The 22,663-nt window shown below is 46.5% G+C and overlaps 1 protein-coding gene across 1 annotated transcript in view; it reads right to left on the bottom strand.

Moving 5' to 3' along the window:
* Positions 1–22,663, bottom strand: part of Tnfrsf8 (TNF receptor superfamily member 8) — a 44,994-nt gene that overhangs the window by 9,767 nt on the left and 12,564 nt on the right. The window contains exons 3-10 of the mRNA XM_085838497.1: positions 19,170–19,286; positions 17,231–17,374; positions 13,573–13,663; positions 13,068–13,234; positions 9,420–9,510; positions 8,973–9,070; positions 6,283–6,381; positions 6,103–6,156 (exon numbers count right to left, since the gene is read on the bottom strand). Coding sequence (XP_085694623.1) covers positions 6,103–6,156; positions 6,283–6,381; positions 8,973–9,070; positions 9,420–9,510; positions 13,068–13,234; positions 13,573–13,663; positions 17,231–17,374; positions 19,170–19,286 — 861 coding nt within the window. The remainder of the gene's footprint in view (positions 1–6,102; positions 6,157–6,282; positions 6,382–8,972; positions 9,071–9,419; positions 9,511–13,067; positions 13,235–13,572; positions 13,664–17,230; positions 17,375–19,169; positions 19,287–22,663) is intronic.

Raw genomic sequence — 22,663 nt, 5'->3', positions numbered from 1 at the left:
CTTTATCCTTTGGAAACAACCTTGAGTTTTGCAATCAGCCAACTGACATGTGACATGTGGTGCCAAGACATTGTGGGAGCCTGGGGAAGACAAAAAAAAAAAGTGTGTGCTAAAGAAGCAAGAGAATAAACTCTGTCTTGAGAAAAAAGCAGGTAGGCTAGAAGCTGAAACACTGTATGTAAGTAGGTACCATCTCTTTACAGGGTCTTTTGGCTAAAACCCTTGTGACCTTTGAATCATGGTCCCTCCCTGCCCCATATGGACCACACCCTTGGGAAGTCACACAAATGAAGACAAACGCAGGAGTGTTTACAATTACTTTAAAATTGGAAAGATGCCAAGTGCCAAACAATACTGTTGCTGAGCCATCCACCATCACAATTCTTCACTGGAGGGAAACTAGCTCTACTTCCTCTAAGATTCAGCCTTTTTATCTGGGAAATGGGACAAACCTGGCTAACTCTGGGGAGGGTTCATGAAGATAGAGTAGAGATCTCAAAATAGCAGATGGGGTAGGGGGGTGAGGGTCAGGGAGGCATTAGTGGTAGAGCAATTGTCTCTCATGTGTGAAGGCCAGGACTCTATTCACAACATGAATTCGTCCATGTGTTCTCTGCCCCCCACACCCAACACACACACACAGTAGGGTTCCTGTGATTAGCCACCTGGAGAACAGGGTGTGATGAACACGGCTCTGTGCGCTAAGGTTTTCCGTCCCCAAATCCAGAACCCTGTTCTCATTGTGCAAAAGAATTTTAGATAAATCCCAACAGGCAAAATCCTGCAAAATGTCTGACCAGTGCTGTCAAAGGCCACTTAGGTCAAAAGTCTAAGAAGCTTTCACAGGGGAGCTTAAGGAGATGTCTGACTGAATATAAGAAGGGTCCCCAGCACCTTAAGAAGAAACCAAGTAAAGAAATAATAAGTGTGTCTTTTGTTGTTTAATCACAATATTTTGAGGCTGGAGAGGTGGCTGAGACATTAAGAGTTCTGGCTGCTTTTCAGGAGGATCTAGATTTGGTTCCCAGCATCCGCATGGTAGCTCACAACCTCTGTTAACTCCAATTTCAATGGATCCAGTGCTCTCTTCTGGCCTCAGTGGGCACCATGCTTGTGGTGTTACATACATGCAAACAAATGCTCATATACACTTTAAATAGTTAAAAATTAAAATGATAATTACTGTTTATTTCTTTAACTGTGCTAATATGTAACCCCAATAGAAGAAGTCAATAATAAAATCATTTGGGCATGGCCACATTGGGACTCCATTATTTTCTCAGTTTGAGGAGAGGCGTAAAACGCTGGCCTCGAACTTGTCCAAGGATGATCTTGAACTCCCGATCTCTCTCTCTCTTACCTCCCAAGTGCTGATATTACAAATGGCACCATCACATCTGGGTTTGAAACAGGTTCTCACTATGTAGCCCTGGCTGCTGTGAACACACAGAGATCCACTTGCCTCTGCTGGGATTAAAGGCACAAACCAGCTGCCTCTGTCTCCCAAGAGCTGGAACTCCGGGTGTGTCCCACTACACATTTTGAGGTACTGATAATTGTCCTCTTTTCTGGAGCCTTTCCAGGCCGCATCTCTACCTAGGGAACCCATTGATTAAGTCTGTTAGGTCTCCAACAGCAGACTTCTATGTTGGGGGCTCTCCTGCCTCTTGCAGCTCTGCGATGGGACTGACCGCACAGTGTCAGAGATGGAAGGAACGGATTCCTTTTATCCTAAAATTCTTCTAAAAAGTGAAGCCTCATTAGGATTTTTCTAAGCTAAATGATTACCAAAGGGCTGAGGACCCCCTGTATGAGGCCCTAGGTTTGCTAACACAGCTTAGACTTTTTATGACAGGAGAAAAAATGTATAGATTCTAACTTTCAGAAACAAGCATGTATTTACATCAAGGTGGAAAAAAAAAAGCAGAATCTAAAGCTGGGCAGTGGTGACACACACCTTTGATCCCAGCACTACAGAGGGAGGCATAGGCAGGCTAATCTTTGAGTTCAAGGTCAGTCTGGTCTAAAAATCAAGTTCCAGGACATCGAGGGCTACACAGACAAATCCTGTCTCAAAAAGCCAAAAAAAAGAAAAAAAAAAAGAATTACATTAAAAAAATTAGAAGGCAGAATCTAGAGGGCCTCATCCTCTGCCAACAGCCTGCCCTGTTACAGCCTGTGAATTCTCTGAGAAAGACCCAAAGTAGAACTTGCCAAGGGCAGAGTTCAGATTGCCCAAGGCTCTTCCCTTAAAAAGGATTGCGTTAGCCTGCTTGTCCTCATTCGTTGGTTTCCTTGCTTTTTGGAATAATCACAATCTTCTTGTAAATCTATTCCGAACCCCAGGGCCCAAGTCCAGGACAGACTGTACAGCAGTGGCCCCGGGCTCAGCTAGCTGATCACTGATCTGCTCCAAAGGCCACGCTTAGAGATTCATGAGTGCCAGAGATTTTAAGCTCTGTTCCTACCCTGAACTCTCCCTCTCAGTCCCATGGCAGAGCTGTGGGAGGCAGGACAGCTCTGACGTAGAAGTTTGCAACTGGGACCAGTAGACTCAGTAAATAGGCTCCCTGGGTGGAGAGATGACCTGGAAGGGCTCCCGAAAAAAGGACAATCCCCAGCACCTCAAAATAGCATGTTGGAGTACCAAGTGCATGAGAAGCAAAGGCAGTTGGATCTCTGTGTACTAGTGCTGGCCAGGGTTACATAGTGAGAACATGTCTCAAAAAACAAACAAACACAAAAACCCTACAAAACAAAACAATAATCCTCCCCCTGCCACACACATACAACAAGAAGTTCAAGGCTAGTTTCAGCTACAGGACATATTTGAGGACATCTGGGCTACATGAGACCTTGTCTCAAAAAAATGAAAAACAAAACCAAAAAGGTATCTGCAACACAAAAGGACATATCCTGAGGGATTCCTGCTACCCAGCTCTGGGACAGTGGTTAAGAATTTGCAACAATGATGGCAACATTAAGATAATGAAAGAAACCTATGAATGCACACAGATATACATACACTAACAAGAAAACAAACCTTGATTAAAAGCAGAACAGGTTATTGACAGATCACTAAACCCTCCTTTACCAGTCATTACCAAGGCATTATCAAGGTGTGGCTTGGCTGATGGGTTTGCAAGAGTGCTCCAAACACACAGTGCCAGGAAAACAACAGATGGAAATGTGGCAGGAAGCTCCCCAAAGATCTCAGCATCAAAGACTGATGGCCCAAGTCCATTCTTGTAGTCCGTACTAGAGGTCAAGACCCAAGATCAGGACTACAGGCCAGATCAGCTCATGACTCTCCCTAGTGTGAACCCTTTGATACCCAAGGAATAATTGGGAACTGACCAAGATGAGAGGAGAACCACAGACCTGGTGACCAATGGAAGCATGGGATCCAAGCCAAAAATGTTACTGGGACACATCAAAAAACCCATTCTGATCAGGTATGATGGCACTTCTAGTTCCAGCACTAAGGAGACAGAGGCAGGTGGGTCTGTGTGTTTGAGGGTGGTCTGGTCTACAGAGTGAATTTTAGGACAGCCAGGACTACATGGAGAAATACTGTCTCAAAAAACCAACAAAGAAGGAAGGAAGGAAGGAAGGAAGGAAGGAAGGAAGGAAGGAAGGAAGGAAGGAAGGAAGGGAGGGAGGGAGGGAGGGAGGAAGGGAGGGAGAAGGGAAAGGAAAGAGAAGAGAAAGGAAGAGGAAGAGGAAGAGGAAGAGGAAGAGAAGAGAAGAGAAGAGAAGAGAAGAGAAGAGAAGAGAAGAGAAGAGAAGAGAAGAGAAGAGAAATGAAGATAAAGAGAAGAGAAAAGAAACAAACCAGCCTGATCCGGGCACTGATTAGTGGTGATAGAACAGGTTGAATTCTTTGATCCTGATGGTCTTACTGCAATGCCCTGGTTATTATGAAACACACAGTGAAGTACTTAAGGATGATAAGAAATCAAGTCTGTTAAGTTACTCCAAAAACTGTTTTGGAAAATGTCAGTTTTTGTACTGTTTCCTACGTTTGGAAATCTGAAACTGTATCAGAGCAAAGCAATCCTTTTCAGCCTCCATCATCCTGTGATAACAGCGAGGTAGGGGCTGCAATCCTTATCCAGGCATGGGTGGTGCACACCTTTAACCCCACCTGTGACTCCCATTCCCATTCACACACCCATACCTGCCCCCACATACATATCATTAAAAATAATTTTATAAACCAGTCAAGAATTTCATGTGTATGTTAAAATGAAGGGCTGAGGGGAAGGACTGAAGGCTGGGAATGCAGCTTGTTGAAGAGTGCTTTTCCAGCATGTATGAAGCCAGCATATATGAACTGACAGGTTCAATCCCCAGCCAAGCATAAACTGGCCATGCCAGTACAACACCTGTTTGTAATCTCAGCACAAAAGCTGAAGGCAGGAGGATCAGAAGTTCATGGTCATTTTCAGCAGCATAGCAAGTTTGAGGCCAGCCTGTCTGAAAGTTAATTAGTTAAATATAGAATAAAATGATGGGTCAAATGCCTGGGGACATTCTGGGCTCTGTCACAGCTGAGGAGGGGTGCACCCTGGCATTAGGCAGGTTGCTAAACATCTTACAATGCCTGGCTCAAGCTGACAAATCTCAGTGGTGCTAAGGATGAGGCACACTGTTCATGGAAACTCCAGTGACAGTAACAAGTCCTCATCCTACTGTCTGCTCAGCACGTGGCCTTTGCCAGCTGACCTCATCTTCCTGTGCCTCACACAGTCATCTGGGAAATGAAGAGAGTGTTAGGGGCTGAAAAGGCCACCCTAGGATAAAATGAGATGATCCCCGTGCTTGGTAAAGTTACCAAGGACACTTGCGGTAATGTTAGGTCAATTCAGGTGATGGATGGCAGACATCTCATTAACCTGCACAGATCATAGGTCCTTGCTCACAGGCAAGTAGGGGAACAAGAGTCTTCACTTTAGAGGAGTTAGTGGGGCCAGAACACATATGCCTGTCTGCTCTTACCAGCTGTCACACTTGTCTGGAAGTTTGAAAGATCTAGGACTGCCTGTGCCTGGACAAAGCCTGTGCTGAAGATGTGTTCATGAAGACAGCAAGGAAATGAATAAATGTTCCTTTATCACCCACTGCCCAAGCTGTCCCCACACTGCTCAGGCCCACCCTGCCTAGGCCATGTCTACCCTTCCCTTCTCAAGACCATTCTGCCCAGACCATACCCACTCTGTCCAGGCCATACTCACCCTGCCCAGGCCATACCCACACTGCCCAGGCCATATTCACACTGCCCAGGCCATAACTACTTTGTTCAGACTATATCCACTCTACTCAGGCTATGCCAACCCTGCCCAGGCCATGCCCCTGTTCAAGATAATTCTGCCCAGGTCGTACCCACCGTGCCCAGACCATACCCACTCTATCCAAGTTATGGCAACTCTGCCCAGGTCACACCTATCCTGATCAGGTCATGTCTACCTTGCTCAGGCCCACACTGCCCAGGTCATGACTATCCTTGCCTAGAATATAGTTATCTGGACCCTGTGTGCTCATCCAGGTGAGCACTTCCTCTCTCTCAGCCTTGGAAACAAAAAACATCAAGGGACCCAGGGGAAGCTAGAGGTCCAAAACTAGCCTCAGACACAATACTGAGGCCAGTCTCAAGGCCTAGATAGACTCTTTGGATACACTCTCTCTGTGTCTCTCTCTGTCTCTCTCTGCCTCTCTCATTCTAACAAGACTGTTCTCACGAACATTTGGAGAGAAACAACAAAAAAAAAATTAACTGACGGCAGTGGAAACTCTAATACTAGAAAAATGTCAAGAAAGCAAACAGCGGTTTCAATAAGCCCTGCCCAACAGCTCATGGAAACAAGCTTGAAACCATCAAAACACAAAAAACCCCTTGCTTGGGGAGCGCTTAGGAGGTACGAGCATGTACTTACAAAACTTCTCCAACTCAGAACACTCCTTGCTGGACAATGGTTTGTTTTTTTTTTTTTTGGTTTTGTTTTTTGTTTTTGTATGAGTTGGTCTAGGCCCCAGGCCCTACAGTGGTCATGCACCTATCCATTCTGACCCAGACAGCCCTTCACATGGCCCGATACTCACCCGCCTGCTCCATCTTGGGGTGGAAGGTCTGCACTAGGTAGTCCAGGTGATACTCTGCAAAAACAGCAGGCTTGGGGCTTAGGGTGTGAGCAGGTAGGGGAGGGACAGACAGGGCAGCACCCAGGCCAGGCCAGATTAATGCAGCCACCTTCCCCAGGACCCCAAGACACATGGACTTACTCTGCTGGAACCGCCTCCTACAGGCCTTCCAGTAACACAGGAGGAAGGAGCCAGAGCCAACCAGTAGCACCACCATGGCCACCCAGAAGAGCACGGGCCCTGAAACACAGTGCCATCCATCCTGTACTCTGTGCACAGCTAGGAGCCAGGGCCCTTCCCTGGACTATGCAGGACAGTCCTAGGTGAAGCCCACTTCCTACTTCTCCTGGGACATGGGCCCCACTGAGGTGAGCAGCCCCTGGACCTTCCCGAATCTGGGACCGTCTGATTCAGCCCTTACCTTGCCTCCCCCACCTGGCTCCAGGAAGCTATTTGGCAGCTCAGAAAGTAAGAAAAAGAAACCAGAGAGGATGAGAAATCGAGACATCAAGAATCAGAATGGGGTGGGGTGGGTGGGGGCTGGAGAGATGGCTCAGTGGTTAAGATCACTGACTGCTCTTCCAGAGGTCCTGAGTTCAATTCTGAGCAACCATACGGTGGCTCACAACCATCTGTAATAAGATCTGATGCACACTTTTGGTGTGTGTCTAAAGACAGCTACAGTGTACTCATATTTGAAGAAGAAAAAATAAAAGAATTAGAATGGGTATAGTGTTACATGACTATAACCTCATCACTAGGGAGATGGAGGTAGACCAGTTAGCCTGATCTACATACCTAGATCTAGGCTAGTCAGGGCTACATAGTGAGACTTCATATAAAAACAACAACAAACAAAACAAAAACAACAAAACAAAACAAAGCTCTAGAAGTTGGAGTGCTGTAGCTGGTTGAGATGGGGAGAGCGAAAGGCTGGTTAGGGAAACTGAGACCATCAGCTCCTGAGGGCAGACACAAGGTCAGCTCTGCACAAAGCATTTTCAGCCATTGAAACAAAAAGGGCCAGTGGGATGGTTAGTGGGTCAAGTACTTACTGCAAGCCTGATGACCTGAGTTCAATGTCCAGAACCCACAGAAAGGTGGAAGGAAAGAAGCCCGCAGAAACTGCCCTCTAACTTTCAGACACGAACCATGGCATTGGGGCACTAACATCATATACATAGGAATGAATGGATATATTTTAAAGCCAAAGGAGGAAGATTAAATCTTGTCCAAAGTCACCCCTAGAGTCACCACTCAGGCCAGGTAACTTCAGCTTTCACATTCTTTACACACACACGTGCACAGGCACACAGCGTAACATGAATCAAACACAGAACCTAATGCATACTAAACCTAATGCATACTAAACTTAATGTATACTAAACTCAATGTATACTAAACCTTGCCTAGCCCAAGCCCATGCATTTACTCGACCCACCCTTACACAGCCTACACTGATTATTTTAATTGTTTAATTGTTACTTGGGTACATGCCTTGGGTGTTATTGCTCAAGTACGTTTTGTTTTGTTTGTTATTATTGGGACAGTAATTCAGGGTAGCTTCAAACTTGCTGTGTAGCCAATGATGACTGTGTTCTCAGGATTACCTACCTCCACCTCCTCTGTGCTCAGATTATAGGCATGTATTACCACACCAGTTTCTGTGGGCCTGGGAATGGAACCAAGGCTCTTTGGTGTGCTAGGCAAGCACTTTGCCAGCTAAGCCATAGCCACAAACCTCAAAGAGTTTTCTATGGCATGCTGAGAACTCTTAACTTGAGAACTATTGCCACCGTGTGTCCAAAACTAGTACCGCTAGTCCTAAAACTGATTGCCTGGTGTTACCTCATTAGCAGGAGCAGCAACTGTCTTGATCCTCCTCTGGTAATGTGAAGACCATACTTGTTCTATAGGCTGATAATCCTGGGGGCTGATTTGCTATCCATTTTATATCCAAGGAAACTGAGGATGAAGGGAATTAAGCTTCCTAGACTTTCATTAACTTATTCAATTTCTTTCTCCTTTCTATTTTTTTTTTTTTTTCCTTTTTGGATTTTCAAGACAGGGTTTCTCTGTGTAGTCCTGGCTGTCCTAGAGTTCACTCTGTAGACTAGGCTGGCCCTGAACTCACAGAGATCTACCTGCTTCTGCCTCCCAAATTCTAGAATTAAAGGCATGTACCACTACCCCAAGCGAGTTCTTTTCAAATAGGGTCTCATGTAGCCCAGGGTGGCCTTCAACTTGTTATATAGCAGAATGTGACCTTTAACAACCATGAGACAGGGTCTCACTATGTAGCCCTGACTGATCTTGAACCTGACTTGTAGACAAAGCATCTGTCACGCCTAGAGCCTTTTGTTTTGTCCTTCCACCTCTACATGGTTTCTCAGGATCAAACTGAGTTCATTGGGCTTGCTTCCTTGGGCAGGGCAGATGGCAAATGAGCCACTTCATTGATCCAACCCTGAACTTTTCCTATATCTACCTCTTAGCCATGGGATTATAGACATACACTACCAAGCCCCGTGGATACCCTGGTAGGGATCAGACCCAGAGGTGCTGAGCATTCTAGGTGAAAATTCAGCCAACAGAGCCACACCCCCAGTCTCACAACTGAATTTTGGGTAGCAATTATAGGTCATCAGAATGAAGTCATGAAAAAAGAAAAGTTCTGTCCCAAGAATGAGATAGTATTAGGAAACGACAGAGCCACAGGCTTTTCTAGAAGCCAGAAAGTTGGGATTGTCTTTATTTCTCAATCCACCCGAGGCCAAAGCCCTGAAAGGAAATCCCGCTGCCCCTTGCTTTGGACAGTGAATGATCATTACCTGGATCCAGAAATGGTGTTCCCGTGGACAATGGAGAGGTGGGCTGCATCCTGCTGCTGGTCCAGGCATCTACCACAAGGCTTAGGGTGGAGGCAGTACTATACCAAAGGAAACCAAGGACAAGGGTGATGATCACAGTTGCCATGTAAAAAGGGTGTGTCTAACGAAGGATGTTTCTTCTCTACAGAGGGTAAAGATGAAGCCTGGGAACCCAAAAGATCAACACAGTCTTTACAGGCATTGTGAGGTATTGATTAAGCTCTAGACCCTCTGGCTTTACAATCCTGTAATCACTGAGACAGACACACCGCCATGTTCCTCCCCAACCTCCCCGAAGGCCTCAAGGTCTGATGCCCCTGTATGTCTAGCCCTTACTTCCCTGGACACTGCCTGAGCATACAAAGGGCCATTCTGCCCTTCCCATGGGGTGCGGGGACTAGGAGTCACCTTGCAGGCTCCTTGCTGTTTTCTGAGGTGCTGATGTCAGGGAGTGTCCCTGGAGATGGAAGCTCCAAGGTCATATTCTTCTCTGCATTACCTATAGGTATGATGACATATTAGAATCAGTGCAGGGAGTTTGAATATCCAGTCTGCAGTGGGGAACAGTGGGAGGCAGTTGGGAGTTAGTGGGAAGTAGTGAGTGGGTGTCTTCCGTAACACACAATTCCTGGCTACAGGTGACAAAGGCCATGAGGGTTGTGCTTTAAAGCACCAAACTGGAGAGGCTGTGGTACTACGGGTTCTGCTATGCACGCTCCAGTGAAGTCTGCTTGGCAGGCCGAGAGGCCTGGAAGCACTCACGAGGCAAAGAGTTTCACGGAAACTCACCTCCTGGAACTTTGGCGTTCTCATAACCCGTATACTGATACCCTATCCCCGAGTTAGTCTGGTGTATGGATCCACGTGCTCTCTTTTAGTATTATTTTATTATAAGTGCCTTTTAAGATTGAATTCTGACATAGCTAAGCCTTCGCCAATGTTCCAATGTCCCAGAAAATCCTTGAAGCTGACAAACTAGGAATTCAGTAGGAATTCAGTAAGAATGTTGCCTATTCAGTGACATTCAGAATTGCCTCTAGTATTGTAAGAAAGATAGTGAAAGAAATCAGGTTTTACTATCTACTACATAGAGTTAGAAATCTCAGGGCAAGCTTAGCAATGTAAGTTTAGAATTCTTATTATAGTTATATATGGCAGACTACATTACTTATTAGTAGAAAGTCCCCTCACACTATCACTTAGAATAAAATCCAAGTCGCTCCCATATACAGGAATTTACAATGGTTTAGGAAGTAGATCGGGCTGTCGTTTTAGAGTATTGCATTATTCATGAGAAGGTTAGCTAGAGCGGAACTCCCTAATTAGAACCATGACTTGGGTGTGAAAGCCCTTGCCCTAGGAGTGTAAAGACCTCACACCTGGCTTCTAAGACTATAGCTGACCTTAGATAGAGCTGACCTTAGATAGACCTGACTTTGTCTCAGTTGTTTTATTGCCCAGCTCCTCCCAGTCTTTTTGTTTACATTCCTCTGTTTTGTGTAAGAGTCATTAAGCATCCGGTAACCTCATTTGTACCTTGCCGATGTGTCACCTAGCTTCCCTATTTTCTTCTGTATAAATAGTTTGATGTTCAATTTGAAAAATTACATTCAGATTCTACACAACCTCTTGTGTTGCGTTTGTCTGTCATTCGCTGACTCCTTGCCCATCTGCAACTTAGAGACCCGTTCTACTCAGACAAGGGACCCAAGAGGGTAGCGGCAGGGTTCCAAAAGTAGCTTCTGCTTTTTATTTAAAAGAAGCTTAAAGGGCAGCAAGATGGCTCAGCAGGAAAGACCTTAGGTGACTAAGGTGATGACCTTAGTTGGATCCTGGGACCCACATGGTGGAAGGAGAGAACCAACTAATCAATACCCACAGGTCGTCGTCCGACCCCATGGTGCATGTGTCATGTATGCATGCAAGCATGCCCGCACACAAGCATGCACACATGTCAAAGGGAGAAAAGGAACTCTGGTAAATATCCCAGCCACCCATCATGCCTCTGTATCCCAGCCATCCATCATGCTACTGTATCCCAGCCACCCATCATGCCTCTGTATCCCAGCCACCCATCATGCTACTGTATCCCAGCCATCCATCATGCTACTGTATCCCAGCCACCCATCATGCTACTGTATCCCAGCCACCCATCATGCTACTGTATCCCAGCCACCCATCATGCTACTGTATCCCAGCCACCCATCATGCTACTGAGAGGCAATGGAGCTTCAGAACATGGAGCCCGGAGGAAGGGAGAAAGGTCATCAGGAGTACATCTGTGAAAAAGTCCCTACCTCTCCTTTGCCTCTCTGTGCATCCTGGCCACCATGAGGTGAGCAACATCTGTGGAGATGAGCTGCCTCAGAACCAAGCAGATATAGACAAAAATTTCCCCAACTGAGAACTAAAAAGGACCCTTCCCCTTGTAATGCTGATTAGAGATGGTGTTCCTATCACAGAGAGGGAAAGCACGCTAAGAGGGATTATATTTAAAATATCAACTGACTTTCTGCATTGGCCATATGAAGTTACAAGCTGTTGTTTGTGTGTGTTTGGTTGGTTGGTTGGGTGGGTGGGTGGGAGATTGAAAGGGATAGTTCTGGGTGTCCTGGGTGTCACTATGTAGCTCTGGGTGTCCTGAAACTCTCGGTAGACCAGGCTTGCCTCAAATACACAGAGATCCACCTGCCTTTACCTCCTGAGTGCTGGGATTAAAAGCGTGCATCATCAGACCTACTAAAGATACAGCTTTCATTTGGTTTGTGTTTTTAAATGTTTAACCTTAAAAAAACAAAAAACCAACCAACCAACCAAACAAACAAAAAACCAGCCAGGCATGGTGGGAAGAAAAAAAAATGCCCCACAGGATTGCTTGGCCACAGGCCAATCAGGTAAGGGCATTTTCAAAATTGAGGTTCCCTCTTTTCAAATGACTATAGTTTGTATCAAGTAGACACAAAAACTAAGATACCTGAGCTACATAATGAATTCTGAGTCAGCTAGTGCTATACAGTGCTATGTAGCAAGACTGATTCTCTAAACAAAACAAAACAAAACAAAAAGCAACCCCCCCCCCACGAAAACAAACAAGAAATCCAAAGCCAAAATAAAAATAACACCACCACCACCAAAGGCAGAATAGTAATGAACATGTCTCCCAAAGGCCTTGGTGGAAAGTGTGAGGAGCATAGCGGGAAGGAAGGGCTTGAGACCAGAATCACAAGCCACCACCATTAACCAAACAAAAGCAGGAAGTACACAAGCATTATGTTCTAGTTCAGACTGGGAGATGGTTCCATCTGCAAGGTGCCTACTGCACAACTCTGAGAACCCAAGTTCAATGCCAGCAGCCAGATACAAAGGCAAGCATGGTGGAGCACACTTGTAGCCCCAGTGCTAGCGAGAAGACAAGTGAAACCTCGGGACTCATTGGCCAGCCAACAACGTAGCTTAATTGCTGAGTCCTGGGTCAATGAAAGGCCCTGTCTCAAAAAACAAGGTGGATGGCTTCTACAGACTCCCAAGGTTGACCTTTGACCTCAGTGAGGATCAGTACACACACACACACACACACACACACACACACAGAGAGAGAGAGAGAGAGAGAGAGAGAGATATTTATTATTCACTGGTATTTCCAAGCCCCAAGTTGTAAACACCCCAAACCTCGCACAGTGAATCTGTATAGTGCAGGCTGTTCACTTTCTCTGAGTGGTGAAACAGCAGCTGGGTCCTCAGCTATGAGAGCCATGAGGACCATTAGGGGCCATGGGAGCCATGGCCTGAACCCACCTGCTCTGTCATAAGCACCCTGAGTACAGGGCAGGAACACACAGCACCTGCCCCTGGCATGCAAGGGCACTCAGAAATTTTAGGAAAGAAAGAGCCCTTTCAGGACCTTTGGCCCTTGAGCCTCAGCCTCAGGAGCTGTATCGTGGAGACGCTCTTCTGTTCCTACTTGGCAAGCTGCAGCTCAGGGTCCTCTGCATACCTAGGTCCCCTTATCAGACAGCACCTCCTTGAGAGACTGCCACAGCTTCAATTAAACAGTACCTGGATCTGGATTGGGCTCCCTTGCCTTGGAAGAGGAAGATTCTGGAACCTTCACCAACTCAGTAGCATCTTCCTGCACAAGGTTGGTGACCCGCATTGGCAGCAAGCTCCTTGCACTGTCATTGGCTGGGGATTCTAGAGTAGGCATGGCCCGAGGAGTGGCATGGCTGTAGAAGAAGCCAGACAAAGATCTGATGACTTCACAAACCAGGAGGTCTGGGTTTGGGGATTAGTGTCTATGGAGAAAGGCTCCTGTCTCAGCCCCTATGTGCCCTGCTATGATCTGAGAGCAAGAGACAAGTTTCTTAGACCTGGGTCTCTTATGGGCACCAAGCAGAGCTAGACACACACAGCAGGGACTCATATAACTGGTGAGCTTGTCAGAGAGCCACCCTAGGGTCCTGCCAGCCTGGGCTGATCCCACCTGTGCATCCCGTGTGTCATGGAGACAGAGTAGCCCATCCAAAATCACCTGGAGAGGAACAGAAAGGAGGACAGGAGTCACCTAGTAAGTGTCTTGCAGTCATCCGGATTGGAGCAATTGGGACCAGATCCCGAGGAAGGCAGCTCACAGATAGGGTCCTTCTTTGCTGTGCCTATAAAAGAGACAGCAATGTCTTCAGAACAGGCACTGAGAAACTCAGAGTCCCCAGGAGCAGAAGTGTCACCAACACATGTAGAATCATGGAAAAGGTACTAGGAGGACACAATGGCTATCCTGAGACAGATTCTGGCTTTCCCAGTATCTGTTCACTCTGGAGTGAGGAGGATCTATCCCTTCACTTGGCTTGGTCAGTGATGCTCACAGATGTTCATACTCAGCTACAGAAACACAGACAGACAGACAGACACATACCGAGAGAGACAGACAGACACATAATTATATTTGTGCCCCCCAGAGATACATATATAGAGATACATATATACAGAGACACAGAGAGAGACATACACAGTAACATACACACAGAGACACATACACATAGACACACACATAGAAACACATAGACACACCCACAGAGAGAGACACACACAGACACACAAGTCACACAAGACAGGCACAAATAGACACAGATACACACACACACACACAAAGACACATACACATATACACATAGAGACACACGCAAATAAACACACACACACACACACAAGACATATACACACAGAGAGACAAACAGGCACACATAGACACAGATACACACACACAAACATACAGAGAGACACATACACATAGAGACACATAGAGAGACACACACAGACACAAGCAAAAACATACACAAATAAATACACACTGATACACACACAGACACACACACAGACACACACACAGACACACACACACACAGACACACACAGAGACACATACACACAGACACAAGCACAAGCATACACACTGACACACACAGGTGCGCGCACACATACACAGACGCACACAGACACACACAGACACACACACAGAGGCACACACAGACAGACACACACACACAGACACAGACACACACACACAGACATATACACAGACACACACCCACCATCAGATACTCCTGGGTTTGCCCTCCATCTCTACCACATTCTTACTAAGCCAGGCAGTCAAGTGATCATAACAGTCTTCATTAGACTGCTGTTTATATAAACAACCACATGAAAACAAGTCTGTCATACTAGGTAATAAACAGTAAGTGCTCAACCTTACTGCCTGTACTGTACTTTCTCACACCCCAACGCCAATCTCATCACCGAGGAAGGGAGTGACCCACATGAGTTAGAAGATGCCCCAACTGCTTCAGTGGAGGTGAATACAGCAAGGTCAGCAGTGCGATGAAGTTGACGTGGCTCAGCTGAGCACTCAATCCTGGCTTTACGTTCTTGGGCTGCTCAACTGCCATCTCTGGGTGTCAAACTCCCTACCCACAGAAAGGAGCTGATGGAATCTGCCCTGCAAACACGCGATGCTTGTGAAGAAAGTCTATAATAGCCTTGAGTGGTTGGTTATCTGGGAGCTATGCTGAAACAGAAGTTACTCTCCCCTTTCACAACCAGAAATCCTACATCCCCCAGAGCTGCCTTCTGGGAGAGTCCACAGGGGCTCCAGAGATGAACAGGGTCAGGTGACTGTGGCAGGGCCACTGACAGAATGTGCTGTGTCACTATGCCAGTAACGCACACCTTTAAGCCCAGGACTTGAGAAGTGAGCAGTTCTGTGAGTTTCAGGTCAGCCTGGTCTACATAGTGAGTTCCAGGCCAGCGAACAGCTACATAATGAGACCCTGTCTCAATAAAAGGAGCGATGTGGTCTTAGTAGTTAAGATCACTGGATACTTTTTCAGAGGATGGGATTCAATCCCCAGCTCACAACCTTCTATAATTCCAATTCTAAGAAATCCGATAACCTCTTCTTGCCTCTGTGGGCATTAGGCATGCATGCGGTACACAGACATACGTGCAGGTAAAACACTCATATACATAAAATAAATAAATCGAAAAATAAAAATGAATCTGGGTGTAGTGGCACATGCCTGTAATCCCAGCAGTCAGGAGTCTGAGGAAGCAAGATCAGAAGTTCAAATCCAACCTGGGCAACAGAATGACTCTGTCTCAAAAGATAAATAAAGAAATAAAAAAAATTAATTTTAATGATGTCTTTGTGCTAGGAGTATTGCTTATTGGTATAGTCCTTGTATGACATGTAAGGCCTTGGGTTCAGTCCCCAACACACACACACACACACACACACACACACACACACACACACACACACACACTCATACACTCGTGTGTCCATGCATGCATACACACATGCACACACAGCTCACACATTTCATACCCACACTTGGGAGGATGAGACAGGGGGATTACTGTGGTTTTGAAGCCAGTCTTGCCGCATAGTGACTTACAAGACATCCTGGGCTACAAAATGAGAGCGGGTCTCAGAAAGTCATAATCTAACAACATAATGATCTATGTCAGTTGGTAACCAATATAAATATAACAAGATACATTGTATTCTCGCTTACATGGTAGGTTTTTGAAACTTACTGAGCATTATAGACAGAACATCTTAACTTAGACCTGCCACATTTTAAGCATTTTTTTTTTTAACACATGGCAATGGCAGGACTTCAGAGACAGGCCTCTGTTGCCCCCATGTGGCAGTCTTGGGAACTCCGCCCAGACAGCCTAGCCATGCTAGCTGGAAGGTTGAGACTCTGTCTGACAGACAAACACGGAAGCCTTTAAGTTACATCTCCTCATCATAGGAGCAAGGAGAAAGAGTTAAAGGAACTGGCCCCATCCACAGGTGAAAAGCTTCGATACAGCCCAGCCCTCAGCTACGTTGCTGATTGCAGACAGGGTCCCACAGTACAGAGCATTCTGTGATTCAGGAATTTGGAAAAAGCCCATGAAGCTAGGAGCCAGAAAAGCCAAGGACACCGGTTAGAGAAAAGGGTTTGCAGTTTTCACCCCTCACCATCGGTTTGCCCCACGAGGAGTTTATGTGATTATAGTGTCCTTTTTGCACCCCCACCTCCATGTCTCTCTTCTAGAAAGCACACCACCACCTCCTTTTTTGAGAACAGAGTCTCACTAAGGAATCAGCCTAGCCTCCTAAACACCACTTTTAATGGCAACCAGTGAAGTTCCATGATTCTTATCTCTTCCTCTAACCATGAACTCCTCCCTTGTATTGTCAAAAAATTAGAAACTGGCGATGGTAAGGCCTGATGTCACAAGGCAAACTGGGGGAAAAAACAAAGCAAAGTAATTTCTCTGCCTTTAATCTGTTGCCTAATGTCTCTGTACCCCTCTCTCCAATAAAATGTCCTATTCTGACACAGGGAAGGCAGCTCTAATTTGTCAGATAAATCCCAGGGTAGAGACTTGAGGCTTCCTACTTACTTGTGGACCACCAGAGAATGGTCCCTGACTCCAAGCTTCAAATGGGCCCACAGCCTCCTTTAACTAGGCCTGGGCCTCTGCCAGTAGAGTACCTCTAACAGGATGCAGATGTGAGCAGTGAGCAGCAGAAACCTCGGATAGATGCTGCACACATCACAGTATGGGGAGAGAAGCTTCAATCTGTTATCCTACAGTGGTGGGAATGTTAGGGGGCCTGTGGTGGGCACAACAGTAGCTACTAAGGAGCTGTGGGTAGGGACACTCACCTGGAGACTTGACAACCTCCTCTCCAGAACAGTGAAGTTTGCAGCGGGCGCAGGAATTGACTGCTGGTGTGCAGCAGTGCATGCCAGGCTCACACTCACAGATTCGAGGAGAGTTCCCAGAACACGGAGCCTTCTCCACAAGGCCTGAGAGACACAGAGAGGGTCATGGAAGGGAAAGAGGGGAGCTAAGGGTGGGGTCCAGTATACACAGGGACAACCCAGGATGAAGGTAAGATGCCACATGACCCTCTGTCAGACCAGCTGGCTGTCACTCTGTGCCTTTCCTCAGTTCTCCTGATGTGCATGAAAGGGGCAGTGTGAGGGTGACCTTCACTTCCAGCCCATATGTCTGCACACTACAACATAGATTACAAACAAATAAATGTGGGGCTAGGGAGATGGCTTAGTGGGTAAAAGCAGTTGTTCTTAGAGCAGAAGGTCCTGAGTTTATATCTCCAGGGCCCATGTAAAAAACTGAACTGAGAGGACCCTATATGACTGCTACAGAAATGGGAAGACTCCTAGGGCTGGCTAGCCAGCCAATGTAGCTGAACCAGTGAGCTCTAGGTTCTGAGAGAGTCTCCGTCTCAAATAGGAAGTTGGAGAATGACTGAGGAAGACTCCTAACATCAGCTGACACTGACACACACAGACACAGACACATAGACACACACACACAGATATATATATATGACACACACTATATATATGTATACACACACACACATACATATATGATGTCCTAGGATATGGAAAGAACTGAAGTACACGTAACTGTGTGACAGGCCATTCTGAAAAGGCATTACACTGTGATTTTCATGGACCTCCAGCAAAACTGAGGTTTTAACTGTACAGGCAGGAAAGCCATCAGTGGTTGCCACGGTGAGGAGGATAGAAAGATAAACTACAGAAGCATGAGGAGTTTTAGGAAGTGCACTGTATGTTCTGGGCACAGATACACTGTCCATGGCCTAATCCCACACCATGTGCATCCCAGATGAATCATGATGAGGAATGAACTCGGCAATACATAGCCACACTAGCTCATCTTCTGTATTGGAGTCTGACTACTAAATGGTCTCCTCTGAGGGAGATGGCTGTGGGATAAACCACTTTCTGTGAAAGCATAGGACTTGAGTTTCATCTCCAGAACCCATGCTTAAAAAGATGGGGGTGGGGGTTTGGAGAGATGGCTCAGTAACTAAGAGTATTGCTTGCCTTGCATGATTAAAGTCCTGAGTACCATCCTCAGCATTGCATAAACTAGGCATGGCAGTGCAGACCTGTGATCCCAGTACCTGGGACATGGAGACAGAAGGACACACGCGCGCGTGCGCGTGCGCACGCGCGCGCACACACACACACACACACAATTAGGAAGAAAATACAATCTTTAGAAAAACCTTTGCATGCAATAAACAAAATACACATTTTTAAAAAGGCTTTGATTAAATATGATTATTAGGTTTTGAGAACAATCTCAACATGTCTTTCAACCTAACCATCTACACAAAACCAAAAGAAAATGCCAGACACTATCACTAAACACAAGCAATTAATATTAGAAGAACCTATTTCAAGAACTCTCCTGGAAGCATCACCTTCTTTGTTAAGAAAGAATGCAGCTCTTGATGCCAGGGCACTTCTCAGACTGCTCCAGGAAGGCCCTTCACATTATGAATCCTCAGATTCTTCACTATAGAAACGGGTTGCGAAAAGGGTCCTTCATGGGGCATTGTGATGATGCTCATTCTCCCTCCAGGGAGCATACTGCATGCTTTTGTGAAAAGCATGGATGCAAAAGATGGTGGCTGATATCAATCTTCAAATCCAGAGAGGTAAACTGAGACACCAGGAGATCAGATCTTGATACTTCCTGCCTCTCAGATTCCACCCTCCCCCAAGAGACACGTTCCAGGGAGAGAGAATAGGTTCTCACCTGGCAAACACGTCACGCAGGCTGTGCACTTCCCGTCTTCATTGACGTAGTAGTCAGGTGCACACTGCTTCCTGCAGTGGGCAGGACCCTGTGGGCATGGCTGTGTTGGAGACAACCCTGGGGAAAGCAGCAGAGAAGTTCTAGGCTAGGTTGTCTTGGTAACAGGCTGGCCTTCCACCCTCCATTTCTCATAACTAAACCCCATTCATCTCTGCTTTAAACCACGGTTGCATCAGATAATGATTGTGTTACAGATGGAAGCATGGACCTCGATGGAGGTCACTGGGAACAAAAGGGCAGCCCAGGTATGGGGAAGATCTGGCATTCCTGGGCTGCCACCTGACAATCCGTGACCATGGACAATTGCAGCGACCTCACTCATAGTGACAATATGATCTGTTTCTCCTAGAGTGGACAAGGGTGAAGCGTCAGTGAAGTTCAGCAAGTATAGTCTGAGTGCTGGCTGTCACTCTCAGCAGAGGTCCTGATTCTCTGAGGGAACTGAGGGGACTATGGGGAGTTAAGGCCATGAAGATACTGATTCAAGCTGACTGAGAGGCCCTGGAACCACCCAGCAATCTTCCTCCCAAACTTAGAGGACAGGAGATGCAGGATGATGACGGAGGCAAAGGGTACATGATATCTGCCAGATTCTATCTGTTCTGCCAGAGCCTGTCATGTTTGTTTAGTCACGTGTGTTTCCCACTGCTTCATCACAGGTTAAGCACATGACTGAGGTGGTCTAATCAGAACATTTCATTTTTCCCCATCATGGCCTCAGAATAGGCATGTGACTCCAACAGACCAATCAGGACGTGCTATCTTTCTCACCATTGTGATTGGCTCAACATAGGCACATGACCATCAGACCACCAACCAATAAGCCCCATCTCTTGAGCGTTTTTCAAGATGGATGCTCTGGCTTTTTCTACTGAGTTTCTGGTTAAAATTGATTAAATCTGGCTTGGTAGCATATTCCTTTCGTCACGACTGGGGAGTTAAATTTCAGTATCTAAATGTATCTACCTGAAATACTCCCACACTTTTCAGGATGGGTATCTCTGTTTACAGCAATCATTGAGTCTCCTGTTGCAGGGCCTGGATAATATTTGGTGAACCTATGTTCTTCTGACTCATGAATAGAAGCTGGAGAGACATCAGGGCCTTCCCCATCCCAACCCTGAACAAGGCCTGGGGTCCAGAACACCAAGGAAGGCTGAAGGAGCTCAGGGTTGAGCTCAGGTGATTGTGGATCGTGTTCAAGTTCCTTCTCTGGCTTCCTATGAGGTTTATGTGCTACTGTGGGGAAAGAGCCAGGCCTCCTTTGTAGTGGCCTGAACCATAAGTGCTGTTGGTCATTTTATGATGCAGGTAGTGAGTTGTCACCACAGGTATGTCAGCAGAGAACTGGGAAGTGACTGTCAGGAGGTGGCAAGGCACCCCTCCTAGGTGAGGACAGACAGGAGAAGACCTCTCAGCCTCTCAAATTCAAAGGTCTTCCAGCTTCCTCTACCAGCCCACCCACGTGCAAACCCTGCCACATAGTTGAGCGCTGATTTGAGAGGGCGGGCAAAATGTCAGAAATTTCCCCAAAACACGGAAGAAGGGGTTTTTTTGGTTTTCCTCTGTGGCTTGTCCGGAAGCACAGGGTCAATAAAACTCCAGCAAAACGCCCCGCCCACCACAAAGACCTGAGGTGCTCAGCCACTTTCAGCACTGAGCCTTAGAGGAAGTGAGAGGAGGGAGCAGCCCCTGTCTGTAAGTCCCAGCTGTTAAGTGGAGAAAGCCTAAGACCTAGGGGTCATGCTGACAAGTGTCTTTCTCTCTCTGACTGGAACTGTGGCCTCAGAACGTCATAGCACTGTGGCCACACCTCTCTGTGGACAGAAGGGCAAAAACCAACCAGAACAGAAATGCAGGAAGCCAGTCCCTTGCAGCAAAGGAAGGCTCGTAGAGGTAGTGTCTCAGAGCTGCAATAGGATGGAGATAGCAGAAAGGGACACGCAGGGGTAAAGGAAACAGACAGCACCAAAGGACCAGAGGCCTGAAAAAAAAAAAACGGGAAGAGCTGGAAGAAATGACCTCTTCCAAAAGTGATCTTGCCATTGGATTGAAGGGTGGGTGGAGGGAATAGATGAGGAGCAGGAATAGATGAGAGGATGGGGAGGTGGGAGGAGACCACTGTGGACTAGAATTGCTCACACGCCCCACTCCCCACCCCCAATTCATAATGAAACCCTTAACTTTCATTTGGAGAGACAGAGGTTTGGGAGCTCACTATGTATAAAGGAGCCCACCAGAAGCCCTAAACCCATGGAATGAGTGGGTCTCTATGAAAAAGGGAGTACACACCATAGAAAGGTGGTACGGTCAGACTGTAAGCCAGGAAGAGCTCTGGACAGAAACCTAATCAGGACAGAACCTTGTCCTTGGGTCCTCCAGTTTCTAACTAGGGGAAAGCAATGGTCTGCAGGACCCCAAAGAGGAATAGAGAGGAGGATGAGCTGGATTGGGAGGCAAGTAGGGGGCAGGAAGGAACCCAAGAGAAGCTGGGTATAGTAGCACAGGCCTGTAATTAATCCCAGCACTGGGAGAGGGCAAGAAGCAAGAGGATCAGGAGTTCAAGGCCAGCATTCGCTGCCACAAAGTTTAAAGGCAGCTTAGGCTACATGGGATTCTGTCAAGCTGTCATCAAAGGATCATCACAGGAACATTTAATTTTGTTCTTGTTGTTTGGCTGTTTTGTTTTGTTTTGTTTTATTTTGTTTTGGGAGACAGGGTTTCTCTGTGTAGCCCTGGCTGTCCTGGAACTCACTCTGTAGATCAGGCTGGCTTCAAGCTCACAGAAATCCACTTGGCTCTGGCTGGGATTAAAGGCTTGCTCCACCACCACCCAGCTCAAATAGTTTTCTTTATGTATATGTGTATTTATGAGTGTATGTTTTGTGTGTGTGTGTGTGTGTGTGTGTGTGTGTGTGTGTGTGTGTATGTGTGTCCTCAGAGGTGTCAGATCCCCTGGAGCTGAAGTTCACAGGCAGTTGTGAACTGCCTAATGAGGTTGTTGGGAACTGAACCTGGGTTCTTTGGAAGAACAGGAAGTGCTCTTAACCACTGAGCCATCTCTCAAGGTCCACAGAAATATTTTAAAATCATTTTTGGGAATAGACATTATTAAGTTCTTTCTCAGATACATCATCTGGTAACCCGTGCAAGACTGCTCCATCAGAGAACACAGGGCTAAGCAGTTGTCCAAGCATCTCACCTAGCTATAGTCACATCTCCAATGACCTTGTACAGTACTACCTGCACCCACCTCCAGACATTGTGCCTGGGAAGCATTAATATTGGGTACATGGGCCTACTACTTCTCACCCACAGGAAGCCCTCCAGACATGGTGACCTACCTCTGATGCTGTCCTAAAAGCAGGGGCCAGATACACTGAGCCAGTGACAGAGACTTCCTCCCACCCTTAACTGTCATAGCTAATGTTTCT

This window comes from Mus caroli, unplaced genomic scaffold (genome assembly GCF_978045245.1).
Source record: "Mus caroli unplaced genomic scaffold, Mus_caroli_1 scaffold_6, whole genome shotgun sequence".
Taxonomy (NCBI): domain Eukaryota; kingdom Metazoa; phylum Chordata; class Mammalia; order Rodentia; family Muridae; genus Mus; species Mus caroli.
Note: the sequence above shows the minus strand (reverse complement) of the source record. Positions and strands in the feature narration are given on the sequence as shown.